We start from the raw sequence: 18,487 nt of genomic DNA, 5'->3' as shown, positions 1-18,487 counted from the left end.
TAGGGAATTAAAAAACGCACATCGCACCTAACAGGTTTTTGGGTTGTCTAGCTTTGGCGTGGCACTAATGAGCACTTGCCGGTTAAATGAGACGCAAAACTCAGAGGTAATACGGAAAATATTACGAGCATTCGGCATTCCGTGTTGCAGTTTAACCTAATATCCTTTGTTAGAAAAGTCTTGTTTTTTGCAGCCAAACTGGTTTAATGAACCCCAGGCGCGTAACGGTGAATTAAGAGTAACAGCTGTGTGCTGTCAGGAAACCCACAGGAGACCCGCCTACACTTCATCCCACCTGCTCGTTCAACTCGCATCCTCATTCTACCTTCATTTCATTTACTACGTCTCCTCTGGAGAACACATGACATGATTGTCTTGATTTGATCAATGAATTCGGTCAAGCTCTTTCTTTCATCGTCTTTACTTATTTCTTTTAGTTTATCATCATGTTTTCACTCTCAAGTCATTCCAAACCGGTAGTCACAAAAGAAGACATTTTGAGTGGTTTTGTGTCCATTCATTGGAAGTCAATGGGGACCAATGTTGTTCGGTTGCCGACGTTCTTCTAAATGTCTTCTTTTGTGGTCTAAAGAAGAGAGAAAGTCATACAGGTTTGGAAATGACGAAATCGTCTTCATTTCTGGGCGAACTGTCCCTTTAACAAAGCAGTGGCGTATCACTCGGGCGTATCTCGCTGAACTTTGGAAATTCACCATTCAATTAAACCGAACAAGGACTTGTCTGAGATCTCTCCGCTCTTCTCCCCCGAGTCTGACAGTGGACCAAGCTGCAGGTTTTTTCCCCTTTAATAACTGTTTTAATAAGTCCATCCAGTGCTCAGCTCAGCAGAACTCACTCCATCTGTACTCAGACCTCACAATTAACCTCGACGGAACTTCACCTTTCTTTCACATCCTATCTCAACCAACTTCTCTTGTTCCTGTACACGCAGGTTGACGTCATCCCAACATTCAACGGGCCAATTTTACATCAACTTTATCATGAGCTTTTTATCCTTTACATCATAAGACTCCGTCTCGCTGCACTTTTGCTCATCAAAACGAAGCTCAATCAAATTAATGTAACCGTCTCGCTGCCAAAAGGAATGCTGCCGAATCGGCAGAGATGGACGGAAAGTTTGTCATCGGTCATTCTGGCCAATATCTGAGTAAATGCGTGATGCCGCAGTCAACACTTGCTGACGAAGACGTTTCACGGTCTCTTAAAGAAAACCGGAGAGATGAATTACGTGTCGAGATGTCTCCATAAACCAATGATTAAAAGGAATGACATGCCAAGCTGATTAATGATGGGACGCCACATGGTAACGGTTAAAAGCTGGTGAAGGCATGACACTTCAAATGAACCTTTCAGATTTGACATTACTTTGCAGGAACAGATTAATGTTGCATGTTGTTATGTATTGTCAGCAAAAACATACAAGAGCATCATTTACAGAGTAAATTGCAGAAATAACAGGATGGTTTTTGCACAACGGCAACAATAATTTCATTTTTACAGTCTCAATGAAATATGTAAACTAAAACTAAAGGTGATTGGCAAGCAGTCTTAACCCGGTAGCATTTGTGACCATGTCAATGAAACTCAGGCTAAAGATGCATAATTTACTTAAATGATATTTAATTGCTGTAAACTACAGATGATACGTCCATTTGTTTCCAAGATGGAAACTGAAACAAACGATTCATTTGGCACCAAAAATGGAAGTTGGCGTCCTAAACATTATTTCAATCTTTGACCAAACATTATGTCCTAAATCAAAATTAAAAACAATGATAATATTTTCACAGAATGTTTGTTACAGTATTAAGGATTATTTTGACGTCGAAGACAACAAATCATGAAGAAAACAGCTGAGTTTTTACAGGTAATGATAACTCAGTTCCTGTCTAACTTCAGAACTTCAAGGCAGAGACGTAATGTACATCACTACAGAGATGTGTGTTTATTGTGTCTTTAACAATAAACAGATTAGTGTTTATAGGATGTATTGCTTTAAATATTCAGTTGTCTTGATGTTTAGGCACTAAATCACGATCTTCCAAATGCAGTCCGGTAAATAGCATCTCTCACAACATTCAAAAAACTTCTCGCGAGATTTCACTTTCGTAAATACTTAACAGGTAAAAGTTGACGTCTCTAAAAAAACATTTATTCACAGTGAAAACTTGTAACTTGGTATACGCACTTATTGCATAGATGATTAACAAATTTGTCATGGAGTCTAGGATTAAAGTGTCTGTTAAATGTCTAAATATAAAAATCTGATGTGCCAGGCAATGCTGCTATAGGGGTTTTTTCATATTTTTTTAATAGTTTCCCAGCGTTTACTGTGTAGATTTTTAGGTAAAAACCTTGCTTAGTTGTCGTTATATATAAGTTAAGGGTATTTCACATAAAAATGGCCTCACTTTTAATATGACCCTAAAATATGAAATCAAGCAACGTAACTCATGGGATCACTTGACTTTGTAAAGAGAGCTAAGGTCACGGACCTAAACTTTAACAATTAAACTTATTTTGCTGTATATCTCACTTTCTCTTTCCGTCTTTATGCTTTTTTGTTTTACCTTCCACTACCTTCCCAGGTTACCAACGTTCTTCAAAATATCTTCTCCGGACGAAAGAAAGTCATACAGGTTTGGAATGAGACGAGGGTGAGTAAAGAATGAATGAATTAAGCTAACCACTTTAATGTCAACTTATTTATATAAATTACACAAACATTTGCTCAAATTTAAATAAGTGGAAATGACTTGTAAAGCTAATTTGATAGTACTTCTCAAAGCTGAATGAACTGATTTCATCATGAAGGATAGAAGCTGAAGACATGAAGATCTTTGGAGAGAAGAGATGAAAAAGAACACAAGTTACATTTTATTCTTTCTTCACACATGCTGTACACTTTATGCTTAATTGCAAAACACAATCTAGAGTGTAAATGCTACACACTTAAAGTACCCACGAGTCCCTAAGTACATTACTGAGATAAACCCGTCACTTTGGCAATGACCCCCATCATAAACAGCACCACATACCAGAGGCTTCTATTAACTTGAATCCCTGCTGATGGTCGCTTGTTTATATTCATTGGCTGCTGATGAAGTGTTCTCCTCATTTCTGCTCTTCAGCGCATTGAACGCCACTTCATGCCCTTCACGTAGAGTTAATTAGTGAGGGCGGTGTCCCAACATACCTGCTGACAGCGACTGTGAATCTGGCACTGGCCGTATAACTCACGCTTCTGTTCGAGACGTGTTCTATTGATCACCGCCCCCGTCTCCTTTAACCAGTTTAATGACCCCCTTGATTTTCACCTCAAAGGGTAATACAATATTGAAATGTCAAATGATTAATAGCGATGTTCTTCTGTCTGGCGAGGGTCTTGTTGGGGAAGGTGACAAATTCTTTGCCCTTTTCACTTCTTAGTCCGGTAGCGCATGGCGCATGCCGCGGGAAGAGATGCGAGAGATGCGCAGAAGGAAGAGGCATCGCGTGGGGGATGGGGCTGCGGTTGCTCTGGTTCGGGTGTCAGGGAATAGATTGGCTAAATCTATCTTCATTAGTCTGATGGAAGATGGAGAGAAGCCGATGTGTGTAGCATGCATGTATATGTACAACTTGTTTTGATAAACGTATTGAGTCTGTGTGAACTGATGGCGCATTTGAAACAAAGCCGGAGGTGGGAACATCCCAGTTTAATGCTGCGTTTCAGACACCTCTGATTTGGTACATTTCCCACCTCAAACCCGGAAGTAACGTGTGAATTTGGTATTATTAAAAGCATTTAGTAACATTAAAACATTAATGTTATTTATGTTTATTAGGATTAAAAGCGCCGTTCCAAAAATAATTTCCGAGTTGAGGTGGGAAACATCCTCAACAGATCCAGTCAATCAAATACCACGTACGGCACATTAAAAAACGCCAAAAACGATATGTATTATTTGATGTTATTAGTAAACATCACAGATCATGCTTTCTACGTTTCACATCATTTCGTGCTTTAAAAGAAATTAAAGTTATGTTTTTACATAAATAACTCATTGGTAAACTCACTGGATGCGACCTAGGTGTGACATCATATCACGTTTCTCCTGGAACGCAGCATAGGGTTTGTTCACATTTTACTTCTTTTTTGAAAAAGAAAAAGTTGACAATAGTGCCTTTTCAGTAAATAAAAGAAGACGCTTGGAGCGTTGTGGTTACAAATAGCAGCAGGCAGTGACTTCGGAGGCAGAGTTTATGCACTAAGGCAGCTCAGAGAAACAAATTTAGACAAGCTTCATAGGCACCTTAACGGAAGTCTATATTTAAATCACATATTTAAAAACTACAATACTCATTTAAATTGCTAGAAATGCTGAAAGTGAAAATTAAGTGTAAAATGAAACTTACATTTATCCACATGTTTCCTATGCCCCATGACGTTGTGCGTGAAAGATAGGAGAAACTTCCGGTTCAATGTTAACTAACGCATTTTTGCCATATTTCAATTCATTTGTTTATAGCAGGATGTAAACTTTCACACTGACATCACTTATAAACAACATAGGCCTTCTGTCCACTTCTTTATAGAGGAATGGGGTGATGATTTTAAACTTGATGACAGATTATTAGCAACTTTATTGATTCAGTTGTAATGACAGTAAACCAATGAGCAATTCGAAAATTATGAAGGGTTTTCAATATATTTACATGATGTTATAATGACTTTATCGACAGCTGGCCATTAATCTGATAAACATTGTATTAAAGATCACGTGCATAAAGAGCCTTTTTACATTTTTACACATACTCTCTTCATTTTGTTTACAAGACAAATACCTATTTTACATCAAGCATATCAGATGAGAAATGTAGTCCACATGATGTGATATTTTCCAACAGATTTTTTACAACACGTCGGTAAAATACAGCAAAGAATCTGTGTAAACCTGAACCTTTTTGAACTCCCTTTTAAACTGCAAACTCTTTTTAAACTATGAGCAGATTCAGTCCAAATTACATTAGTGTTAAATGTTCGTTATCTATTTGCTTGAGATAAGCGCTCCACGTTTTGAAGTTCGTCTTTTAAAAACTATACAGTCCCTCAAAAGTCTTGACTTTAGATCTGAGTGTGAAGTGCTCTTTTTTTTTAGGACTTGAAATAAGCTTCGCCTTGTTGTTAATTCAGCCACGAACCACAGGCGTTGCTTATCAGTTTCGCATTGATTTTTAAAAGAATATCACATGAAAACCAACAGTATTACGATTTAAAATATGAATCACAGTCAATAAGTTATTCAAGGTGCAATACACTACATCCGTGAATTTACCGGAAGTTGTATCTTATATTTTATTTTTTCGAGCTTGATCCTGTTCGACCAATCACCTTCCTCGCATATTGTTATAGAAATGACAGGTCTTGCTACTCGCTTGTCATTGGTTAGCTGTGAAAAGGGTTCTTGACGTAGGGTGTTTTTTCAAAAAATATGAACTTCAAAAGAGACCCTGAGCTGCAGAAAAAGACGCAGGCGCTGACGTTTAAAAAGGCACTCAGGAAAACGCGGTTTACTCCATTGGCTCATAATGTAAAAAAGACGCTAGCAGCATCTAAAAAGAAGTCAAATCTGAACATAGCCTAACTCCTGGAAACTTTTGATAGACGGTCTTGTTCAAAAATAATACAACACTGCAAATTTTGGATTGAAAAATAATTGTATTGATTGAATAAAAAGTGGCATCTACTATACAGTTTTAACAAATCATGCGAGTGGATAAGTTCCTCATACCAGGGTGGAACATTTTCTTTAAATGTTTTTTTAAATAGGCCTACAACAAATAAGTGAATGACAACATTTTCATTTCTGAGTAAACTAAAAACTCTCTAAACACAACACGGTTTAAACCAGGATATCAATTTAATTAAACACATAAGGTAAAGAGTTTCTTATTGACAAGCTATAAACATCCACCGTTCATAACCCAGCATCATAAAAGCACAGCTGACATAAGCTACTAATACTGATATACAATGTCCAAATTGCAGCATTATCAGCAGACACTGAGTATCACATATTGACATCAATATTTAGTTTGCTTTGAAGAAAATGTATAAAGTGTAAATATTGGCATCAGAAACTATCCTATAAATAACTATCCGTTATTTTCACAGTTGTGTTATCAGCAGACAGCGTTTTTTTAATTAGGATTCGCAGTGTTCAGACGCTACACAGATAATCTCTCTTCTGTCTGAGATGGGGGGAAGCCGAGCATGAAAGTAATTGGTGAATGGAACACAAATTGGATGGCAACGTGATGTGCTTGCTTTCCCTCTGAGGCAGAATTTGCACATGCATTAAAACAATGCCGTTCTCTGCAACAAACGTTTTACTACTCGCACCTATAGGTTTACGATCAAATGTTTAGCGGGCTTAGGTTTATAACCCCATCACATTGGATTTTATCTCTGTGATAATATTAACCAATGGCTTTGTGTAGGGGTTGTACTTAGGATGGTTGCACATGCGGTATTACAAATGTATGCTCTGTCAGTAGTTTGAATGAAATAAAGATCAAGTGGCTTCATGATAATGTGACGGGAGATGCAGATAAACCGGAAATGTTCAAATATATTGCCTTCATTTAAATGCTCCTACGATGCAGTATGAATTGTGTTTTGGGGGAAAACTGTCAAAGCGAATAAACGATAATTTGTATGGAGTAAAACAAAACGATTGAATAGTGCTAACACATTGACTTCATGCAGTTAATTGTGTCGTGAAATTATGAACTATATATGCAAACAAAACATAAAAAAGATTACATTCATAAACCTGAACTAAACTTTGTAGGAGATTAAGACATTTAAATGCACTAAATGTAAATAGCAGCAGAAGCCATTTAAACTAAGTTTGAGTAGCAGTAGGGTCTGTTTACACTAAGTGATAATAGCAGCATTTCTTAGCGATATGCTATTTACATTATCCAAAGAAAATACAGCTATTTTTCGGTTAAAGTAGAAATGCTAGTTATCGGTACTTATAAATAGTGTCAGATAACGTTACTATTTTTATCCTCAGTATTGTTGTGCATTAGACATTATGCAACAATAACAGAGTGTAAATCATTATATTTATAAAATTATGGTAACTTATTGAGATTTTAAAGCCCTACACCCATCACTAACCCTACCCTAAACTTTATGAATCAAAAGGAATTTTACGTCTTAAATGAATTTTATTGAAAACATATGCCTTTATGATCTGTCATGTGACAGCAAAAGGTTAAAGAGCGTTTTCAGCCATTGGAACCCCAGTCTCCAGTGCCAAAGCTATATAGACTTTACACCTTACACCACTGTGTCATTCTTACACTTTCTTTATTCCCATCATATATTGGTGGGCGGAGCTAGTGCAAATAGCCTCTGCCAACAAGGCGGGCTATTTGTACTCTGTGTAAATAGACACTCCGTTTAAGTATAAATCAATGGTGACCAAACTTCAAAAACCTCCATTATCCAATTAGATCCAAGAAAAAAACTTTATACTAAAGGGATAGTTCCCCAAATAAGAATTCTTTACTCATCTTCATGTCATTTTAAACTTTAAACTCTATAACTTACAACATAAAAACTTTGGTAACCAAATAACACCAGTCCTCAATGACTTATATTGTATAAAATCCAGAGAGATATTTTTATTAGAATATTTTCTTTTGTGTTACACAGGAGAATAACAAGAAAATAAATTAAGAATTTTTAGTTTTGAGTCAACAGTTTCTTTAAGCTTCACCTTGTATCAACGTTTTAAATGAACATTTCATTTAGGATTGAGGTTCCAAGCTTTTTGAATGCGTTAACTTTTATGCTCAAACAGGTTCGACATTGGTGCAGAACCAAATGTTTTGTTGACCGGTTGCACCTGTTGGTGAAACTTGTTTAAAAACAGCATCGTTTTTGTTGATACAAGCTGCACAAAGATTGCACACTTCCCATTTTTGCTACTCACAACATTGCTATAATACAATATAAGAATAAAAACGAATGTCTAAATGCTTGAATGTTTCTGTTGTATAAATGACTCTAGCTAAATTAACAGATAAATAATAAAGGCTGTCAATTTAACATCATTTTACTACCACCATTACACCAATTTCAAGTCCTTCACAAAAACATATTTTGGAAATGACATCATAAGCATTTACATCAACCACTCATGAAGCCTCTCAAACTCATCACGGTTGACCCAGAGGAGCCGTAAAACTGTAATATCATAAATGAGTTTTATCATCTTGGGAAAATGGATTGTCATCTAATGGATGAGTTGGGAAGGATCAAATATTAAAAAGCCAGTGATTAAACATTGCATTTCATAGTACTTCGCCTGTAACCATCCTCAATAGTGTTGAATTGAAAGGTCTGCAATACAGGAACCAAACGAAGTCAAGACCTTTTCCATTCAATCCGATTTAGATTGGCCCTCAGACGAATTTATGGTTTGTGACAATATTAGCATATAATTACGTTATTTATGTCTGAAATACTGCACGTGTAGATGCAATTCGCCAACAAAATAATTTGCTGTTATGGATATCTGAACGCAATTTCAAGCAGATTGCATTTCATCCCAGTTTAACAGTCTCAGAAGAGTGTTTTGTATACAGCACGTGCCCCTGAGGTAAGACATTCCCACTTACCTGCTCGACATATCTGACGCATTAATTCCGTATAAGTTAGCACACGGGGACATGTCGACACTCGAACAGATTGTTAGATTAATTGCATAAGAAATTGCGAAGGCCACGGTATAAAACAGCAGAAACGTGTTAGCGTTTCTTCCTTCCTCGGTCTTAATGCGTCGCAGTCTCTTTGTGTTAATTTGCTGCTTCAGTGAGACGCTACGTCGAATGCGCCACGTCTAATAACTTCAGCCGCCTCGTGAAGAAACACATGCCCGCTCAGGTGCCACTCAAATTATTAAAAATAACTTCGACTGTCACGCGCCCCTAAACCAGAGAATTTACAAGACTCGCAGGAGTTTGCTGTATTTTGTGAAGCCCGTCAAGCAGATTTGTTGCATGCAATTTGTTATCATAAATGAAAGAGACATCTACTTTTATTTTAAGATTTTTTTATACGAGGTGGAAGTCTGGTTGTGTTGTTTAGGACAGGGGTTTTCAAACTTTGTGACGCCGAGGACCCCCAAATATGATTGTGAAGTACCCCCTTTTCTAAAATACCCTATATATCAATCTATATGTTTTCTGTGTAAATATGTGTTTAAAATGTGTTTGAAAAATAGTTAATGGGATATTATAAAGACAACAACTTGTTGATTGAAATATTAACAATTCTAGAAACTATCCACAGCAAAACAAGAAGCTAAACACTGCAGACTTTCGTCGTTTTTTGCAAATCTTTTTTTCCTACAAAATGTACTCCTTGCAACCTTCTGGAACCTTCTAGGGGGCAGGTTGGGTTCAAATGGGGAGGAATTTCTCCATCTCATCTCCACTGCTGTGTGTCAACGCTTGATAATTTCTCATTCTGTTGGACACAGGCGGATAAAGAGAGTGACATTTTCCTCTTGTGGTTTTATAACCTCAGATATTCAGAATGTTGTCAGTGAAATGTGCTTTGATCACCAAAGTTGGTGAATCTCATGAAATGAATCTTCAGTTTCAACAGCTATAAAAATAATTCCGGGCTGACATTTCCCAGAAACCTTTTTCAGATATATTATGAACAAATGCAAAGGCCATTCAAGACCGCTTGCAGTTGTTTAGGACAAGGAAAAATGTGTCATTTAAGCTTTTATTTTTTATAGTGTCTGACAACCAGAACATTGCCTATACATAGATACAGTTATGGAGAAAACAGTGATTGGCTACTTTATTCTTCCGATAAATTACCTTTCTATAAATCCTCAATGACTCATTTTGCCAAGTAGGAACCATAGGAATTAACCATGGATTTATTATTGTAAAAGTGTATAATATTACATTTTACATTTACATTTAGTCATTTAGCAGACGCTTTTATCCAAAGGGACTTACAGGTGGGGTAGGCAATGGAAGCAATTGGGACAGCATGAGTATAACAAAAGCATAAGTGCAATAAAATAGAAGACTGGTCTCATATAGCCTAACACAGTATACGGAACCATTCATTCATTCATATATATATATATATTTTTTTAAGGAGTAGAGAAGAAAATAGAGTTAGAACAGTTCAGTCAGATGTTGACCGTAATATGTTGTTTTTTGGCAGACTGATTAATATTTGTTTTATGACAGATTGCTGTATTATTGTATTGCATTACTGCAGTTTTAGTAGAAATATTATTTGTAGTAGAAATTATAGTAAATTTATAATCACTGTGGATAAAAACCATTTACTTGGGTTAATGTGCCTGAGTAAACATACAAATGGTACAAGTCTCTGAAATCTTTTACTTTGATTTTGTGTGTAATACATAATAAAGTTGTGTGTTGAGGTTAGAGTGTTGTTAAAAAAAAAGATTTTCTGAGAGGTCACATTTGGCAAATTTACTAAATTCTCAGATATATGATAAAACATTGGTGCCATCTAAATCCAAGTAACGCTTCATTCATTTCATATTGACGTCTTTAGAAAAGATTTATGATCAGACAATGCGTTACAATGGCACTGTATCCTCCTTTTCTAATTCAATAATTATTTTCAAACTGTGATCAATTTTACATAACGTTTTATAATTATCAATTGACTTAAGTACACACATGAATCATAGCACAATGCAGGAAGACCGTCTCCTCCTCATTGTCCTTTAGCCGTCCGCGTGCTGTTTCTTTGTTTCCAGCCTCATTGTTACCCTTTAATTAATAAATTAATGAAAGAGCCAATGAGTCGTGGGTGTGGGCGGCACCTCCCACTGCGTGAGTGAGCACACATCATTAATCTGGGCCATTTCCATTAGCCGGGTCACCGGGGGTCCTGCTCAAACAATTAAAGCTTGATTAAGAGATGTTCATCAGCCAATCCCACCTGAAGACAAGCCACCGCTCGGACCGAATCTCTGAACTCATCCTCCAACAGGTGTGTGTTCAGAGAGCCTGACGTTTGGTAGAATGATTTTCCTGGTTGAATAGATGTTCTCTTCGCTGAACTTCATTCAGTCCTCAGATAAAGTCTCGGCCACTGGGATTGGCCTTTGGTTCATTCTTAGCTCGACAAAAGAAAAGTTCTAGCAAGCGTTCGTGGGTAATTACAGTACTTGTGACTTCAGCTAACCGCAGCTATCTTGGCTTATAAAGACACCGATGAAAGCTTAGAGGATTTCATGAAGAGATAGGAGAGGAGAAAGATAAAAGGAAAAATAAACCTCAGTGTCAAAAGTGAAATAAAAGACCTTGTGCCAAATTTATCTGCTTAACATGAAAGGTTGAACAGAGCAGTGCGCTGAACAAAAAGTGCTTTAATTTACAGAGATGTGAAATATGTTGGATTGCAGAATGCATAAAGAAGATTTACACTTTAAAAATAAAAGTGTTTCAAAGGTTCTTTACAGCAGTGCCATAGAAGAACCATTTTTGGTTCCACAAAGAACCATCCAATCAAAGGTTCTTTAAAGAACTAGCTCATTTTTACCTTTTTTATAATCTGAAGAACCTGTTTTGCCGCAAAGAACCTTTTTGTAAATAATAAGGTTCTTCGGATGTTAAAGGTTCTTCATGGAACTATTGAGACAAAAAAGGTTCTTCTATGGCACCGTGAAGCAGCTTTATTTTTAAGAATGTACATCAGTGCCCAAATAAACAATAGTCTGAGATATGCTCTTAAAGTTGAAGGTGCTTTAAAGGTTCTTTACAGCGATGCCATAGAAGAACCATTTTTGGTTCCACGAAGAAGCATTCAGTCAAAGGTTCTTTAAAGAACCATTTCTTTCTTACCTTTTTTATAATCTGAAAGACTTTTTGCCACAAATAACCTTTTTTGAAACGTAAAGGTTCTTCAGATGTTAATTGTTCTTTATGGAACCAAAAGGTTCTTCTATGGCATCTAAGAACCTTATGAGCACCTTTTTTTAAATGTGTAGGCCTGTGAAGCTTTATGAAGCTTAATTTACATCAGACTAAATCTCGAGAATCACTTCAAAATCATTGTCTTTATCTGCAATTTGTACAAAGCGGGAAGAGTAACAGCACAAGATTAGTCTACTTACAGGTGCAGTGTTAAAATACCAGTAGCTTTAGACTATCGCACTTTATAAAAGTATATACTTAAAGGAATTGCAAGACAACGAAAAGAGAAACTCAAACCAGAAATATTTTTTGATTTGGTCTTGTCATACAGTTGAGAGAAAATGTGGTTTCAGCAAAAACGAAATGGCAGGAAGACACATTTGGGTCACAATAATCAAAGACAGGAATTAGTTTCCTGGTTAAATGATAAGGAAAGACCATTAAAAGTGAGAAGTGACAAAAGAGGGGTGATGAGAGAGAGATGGAGAGAGAGAGAGGGGGGGTTAAAATTCTAATTTTCCGTGTCTGTTCTGAGCAGCTGGCTCTAGTATGGCTGACATGAATGATGAATTGTGTTGTACTGGTACCACTGGCCTCTCTGTTTCCATTCCTCATTACTGAGAGAGAGAGAGAGAGAGAGAGAGAGAGAACAGCAACCGTAGCCAGGGATGTTTCCTTTAATTAATCTACACACCAGCACATCCCCAGCATCCAGTGGCCACACGCACTGTTGCATCATGCCTTTATCCACTTGCAGTCGCGGGTTTAAATGCGACCCCAAAACCAACAAATCAAAGAGTGAATGTATGCTCAATGCATGCAATTAAAGTCAAACGGCAATTGAGCTCATATCTAAATCAAGAGGACCAACAATAAAACCGTGTAGATGCAGTGTTAATATTGCGACTCGAGAAGGCAGCGGATGGAAAATGACAGCGAAAAAATGCATTTAGGCCAAGCAGGTGAAAAATGAAAGGGAAAAAGCCATGAAATTGGGGAAGTGAGAAAAAGTTGCTTTGCTGGCAAAATAAAAGGGTTAGTCATTATTTTTCTGACTGGCAAGCATACAGGACACATCAGTGTGTGTGTGTGTGTGTGTCTGTGTGTGTGTAACATTCTCTCTTAGGGTCACAGCCAATGAAAACAGAGCAGGTTTTCCTATAAACACAAACACAGTCACTTTCCAGTGAACACAATGCATGGTTTATATTCGCAGCTACATGACTTCTCATTGTTTTTCCCTCGTCTTCCATCAAATTCCTTTTCTCATTCTCATACACTTCTGAGTCCAGAGATTCTGGATGCTATGGCAATATGAATACCAACCTAAAATCCTACAAATGGCAAATATTGCTCATCTCTTTTATAGTGAGTTATTCATTGGGTTAAAATGGGGATGAAATTCTTCATCTCATCTCCACTTCTGTGTGTTGTGGAGTCAACGCTTGATCATTTCTCATCCGTTGGACGGAGGCGGATGAATAGAGTGAGATTTTCCTCTTGTGGTTTTATAACCTCAGATATACAGCATGTTGTTAGTAAAATGTGCTTTGATCACCAAAGATGGTGAATCTCACAAATTAATCTTCAGTTTCATCAGCACATAGCTTTAAAATCAATTCTGGGCTGACATTCCCAGAAACCTTTTTCAGATATTATTATGAACAAATGCAAAGGCCATTCAAGACCGCTTGCAGTTGTTTAGGAGACAGAAAAATGTGTCGTTTAAGCTTGGCCAACATTCACAATAATAAGAGAGCATTCTTATTTTTTATAGTTTCTGACAACCTGAGCATTGCCTATACATTATTCACTTAAAATTGAAAATTCTGTCATTGTTTGATCACCCCGATGTCACGTATTTTGCGGTTTGCCCCTTTGGAGAGGGTCTAGCTCCTCAACCGCAGAGGAACGCAACTGCAAAAAATCTTTAGCCTGCATAGATGCATGCATATCTTAATATATCTCTGTTCCTGGTTATTTTTTTTCTATCTGACAGATACTCATTAGGGGGCAAGCTCGACGTTGTAAGCAGTAATGTGGTCCATTTGCATTTACCATTTTTAAATCTGTTCTTCTGAAACTCATCATCAGACATTTACTTAACTTCGTTGAAGGGCTTGAACTCGTAGTCGATGCTTGCTTTTGGATTTGCTTTTCAAACGTGCCATAAAATTAATTTTAATATATACTTCAAAGATCCATTACATCAGGGGCGAACTAGGGAAGCAAATTTGGCCCTGGATTATTTGGCCCACATCGGCCCTCACACAATTCTGTCGACTGGGGGTTTGTTGTGTGTGCATTGCGTTACATAATTAGCGAAGACTCACGTTCATGCATTCGCGTTTATAATCGCGTACGCCAGTCCGCCCCTGGTCCCTGCGACGGCCATTCTGGACTTTGACAAGGTCCTACTGGTCAGTCCACCCCTGGATGACATTCCATCGGAAAAGCTTTTTTTATGCAGGAAGGTGCACTCAACACTCAGTCTAGACACCTGAATAACAGCTTGCGCTGAGAATTTAGTGTATTTGGCAGAATGCGTGTCATTCTGTGATCTCATTCTGCAGACTTTTTCTTTCAATTATCTGAATGACTCCCTATTTATTTAGCTTTTTGAGATCTACACGTTCAGAGCCATTGTTAGAGAGAGTTGCGTCATTTTCTGGGGGACGGTTGTTGCATTATGTGATTTTTTTTGTTATTGTTCTGTTGGTAAAACGGTAGGATGCTTTGCACACTAACAATAAAAGAAGATCTGTAAATTCAGTTAACCGCATGAAATGAAGTCAAGGAGAAGCATGTTATATTCCACAAACCTTTATGCATTTTTCACAATATACCTTTATTATCTTAATAAATACAAAAAAACAACAACACTGTGATGTTCAAAGAAACAAGTATTAAAAAAGACACTAAAATGCATTAGACATTAGAAATATCAATATTAATTTTGGTATGTTCTGTAAGTGACATCTTTGTCTTATGGACATTTAGTGTACCGGCACGTTTCAGATGAAAGGAAGAGAAATGAACATCCACTGTCGACGGGGCCAAAAAGGAAGAGAGCATACAGCGATCCATCAGGTAGGCCGACACAGGGTGGAAAACGTCAATAGCGAACATGAAATGAACTCTCTTTACGTGAGGATGCATATGAATATATACATTTATATACACCCACATCAACAACACCCATTATAGATGTAAAATCACCTGAGATACCCGTTCGCACCTCATTATTCCAAAACAGCTGGACGTTAGCACGGAAATTACGTGAATTCGAGAAAACGTGAAACAACGGCCCGGTCTGGGAGAGTTTTCAACAGCGAGCTGTCGTCAGTACGAAAACGAAACGAACGAAAGCAAACAGTCATTTCACCAGTAACTCCTGAAGAATCTCCAGTAAAAATATCCTTTTGAGCAGCCTTTTGTAAATCATGTTTTCAGAATATATTTATATTCGTAAAATTTTTGCAAGCGAAAGAATCAAAAAGGACACAGAATGAATTTACTGGACTCTTCGCAAAAAGGGTCGGTAAACGGTCATGTGATGTGCGCATGGGGACTGGGTCTGTGAACACTGTTTGTTCAACACGTTGCATTAGCGATTATATGGGAGATACTTTTTGTTTTGCGAGGCATGTTTTTATATCTATTTTCCAAACTTCTTTATGTGATTGAAAGACACTTAAAGGATCCAAACTGAATCTGTGGAAAAACAAAAGAACCAGGGAAAGAAAAGCAAGGCTTGGGTCAAAAACAAGATACAATAAGTGCTCAACAAAAGTGAAACTAAGTACCTGACTCTCCACTTGAATCTCGAGACAAGCAAAAGAACATCTACGAAACCTCTTTAGAAAGGCAGAAACCTTACAGGAAGGCTGGGGCATAGTAGCTTTGTTCATATGGCTTTCAAGTGCTTGTTTCATAGTGGAGATAAAAAAAACTAAAACACAAGAATTATCTCGCGAATCTTCTCCGAACATTAGCCGTGTTACAATTTGTTCAGATAACCAATACCGAAATGAAATGATCGACATGTAAAACAGAAGCAAGCAACCGACAGTGAGGACGAAGAGTTTTGTGTGTGAAGTCCAGTGTAGTAAAATTTCCAATCGGACCAAGTGGACTAGATTTGACTATTAAGTAGAAATTCTAGGGGAAGTGGGAACAGTTAAAAGCAGAACCGCTTTTATAAATGTCCCTGGAAACAGTTTTCCCAACCCATCGGTGTGACCAGTTTGCCCATTTCCAGCATGGAGAGGCTCTATAGCTCCTCTACCGCAGAGGAACGCGACTGCAGAAAATCTTTACGCCGCCATAGATGCGGGCATATCTTAATATATCTCTGTACACTGTTATATATTTTTTTAATCTCTAGTTACAGTACAGATACTCCCCTTCACATTTCCTTACCCACAATTCTTCATGTCAGCAGGAGCTATCATTTTGTGCTTATCACCAAAATTGCAGTGCAAAAGAAAATAATTAATTATAATAATTATAATGATAACAATTAATTCATGAGAAGTATTAACAAATGATGGATGACAACATAATTTCTATGGCACCACAGCCCATCGATTCACTTATCGTACAAACGACCAACGGCGTAAGAGGGAGGAGAGCGCGGAAACAGAACTTGGTTTGCATAGCGATGCAATAACAATAATGTCACTTTCCATCTCCGACTTCAAGCATATATTTACAGGAAACTCGATTCCCTTCCGCGGGTTCGCCCGTGTCGGTAATCCGTAGCGGGTTTTTTCGACGATTTTCTTTTTTTCTGTGAGTGAAAAGTTTAAGGGGGAAGGTGAGGGATGTTGTGGGTGGCACGTCCATCTTTACATCACATTTACAGTCGGTTATTTTCAGACGTTTTATTCTTTTTTCTTTTCTTCCATCTGACGCTTCACGAGTTCATTGCACCGGGAAGGTGAGGCCACGTCTCCGGCACAGATCAAGGCATTCGTCTGTTTCCGTCAAAATGGCTCACTCTGTTGAAGACGCAAAGAGAATGGATCCATTAGAATCGCTTTCAAACCAACAACCAAAACATCTCAATAAATCACAGACTTACATAATTCTCCAGAGTACTGCGCGTTGGTCCCTATGTATCCGCTGTCGGTCTGCTCGGTTTTGGAGCGCTGGTGTTGTCCCCTCGTCCCCTCTCCTTTCCGAGAACCCGTTGACCCTTTAGATGAAGCCGTCCCAGATGAGCTGTGCCCCCCAGGAGACGGGAATGACGGTTTGTTGTACGGCAATATGGCCTCATCTGAAACAAAAAGAAACTGTACGTTAAGGACCGTGGTGAGACATCTTGGTGACGTCTACACGTAGCTGAAACTGTCAGCAGGTGTTTTTCATTCTGTAGGTTCCAGTTTGGAAACTATCCATAACTGGTTTGTTTCTGACTGGTACCGAGGCGACCCACTCTCGCCAGTTTTGACCCATTAGCAATATGTTCGGACGATCCCAAAACGAACGTTGAAGATGGACCATGAAGGGTTGCCCGGTCTGGCCAGACTCACTGGTTCTCTGTGCTTCATGCGAGCCAGACTGCTGGATCCTAATGATCAGACAGGCACAGATGGAGCTCCTGCCTCATTGCAGCGTGTGTGTATACAGTGAAAAATGAGGGCTGGAGCGATTAGGGTACATCTGTGCGGATAAGTGTGCCTCCTGTCTGCGGGATCCCGGAGAAGGCTGGGTTGGCCGTGGAAGAGCTCACCAAGAGAGGGAGACACGGCAATCTGTTTGCTCCAGCATGGCCTCCATACAGCAGGGACTGCAAATGAATGCCAAGGGTCCACAGCTGGTGCTGTCAAACATCTGTCTCTGGTGACCATGATAGCAAGATAACATTTTACGGGCACGTTTTAGTAAATTAAGAGTGCGTTTATCGTGCCAAGCAGATCTGTCCAAAATCATATGGACACTCATGCAAGTGTGTAGTGTATTGATTCTCTTTTTTTGATATGTAATGGAAAGTCAAAGTTGGAACTAGGATTACAATTCGATAAACTGGGTTTACAATAACGATAGTACTGTGATATTGTGAACAACATTTGAAAATATAAAAACAGATTTTATTTCCCAATCATTAACAAGTTTCAGCAAGCATATCAAAGTTGACCTCACTTAGTTTTTTTTGTCTTGTTTTCTTATAAAAACATCTACAATTTACAATTCAAGATGTATTTACAAAGTGCAAAGTAACCAAATACCTCAGATGTTGTTTTCTAAAATAAATAATACGTAATGATGAAGTTAAACTTTTTTCAAGTAGATTTTTCTTCCATTGGCAATATGTAAAGTTTAACTAAATGCTCTGTATGTGGATTCATAAAACGCACAAAAAGTATGTTAATAGAATAATAAAAATAAAATAACAGTTAATATAAAATTAAGAAAACAATAACGAAGACTACAATATTAGAGACAACATTTTAAAGCAAAAAAAAACACTACATAA

General features: G+C 37.8%; 1 protein-coding gene across 2 annotated transcripts in view; it reads right to left on the bottom strand.

The window, feature by feature from the left end:
* Window positions 1–14,792: 14,792 nt before the first annotated feature.
* robo2 (roundabout, axon guidance receptor, homolog 2 (Drosophila)) overlaps window positions 14,793–18,487 on the bottom strand; it is a 359,300-nt gene continuing 355,605 nt past the window's right edge. Inside the window, exons 31-32 of one of the 2 annotated variants that reach the window (XM_056756352.1) lie at window positions 17,093–17,287; window positions 14,793–17,009 (exon numbers count right to left, since the gene is read on the bottom strand). In XM_056756352.1, the coding sequence (XP_056612330.1) occupies window positions 17,008–17,009; window positions 17,093–17,287 (197 nt within the window). In that variant the 3' untranslated portion in view covers window positions 14,793–17,007. The remainder of the gene's footprint in view (window positions 17,010–17,092; window positions 17,288–18,487) is intronic. The other variant, XM_056756353.1, reaches the window with a different exon arrangement.

The sequence above is a fragment of the Triplophysa dalaica genome, chromosome 9 (assembly GCF_015846415.1).
Source record: "Triplophysa dalaica isolate WHDGS20190420 chromosome 9, ASM1584641v1, whole genome shotgun sequence".
Lineage (NCBI taxonomy): Eukaryota > Metazoa > Chordata > Actinopteri > Cypriniformes > Nemacheilidae > Triplophysa > Triplophysa dalaica.
Note: the sequence above shows the minus strand (reverse complement) of the source record. Positions and strands in the feature narration are given on the sequence as shown.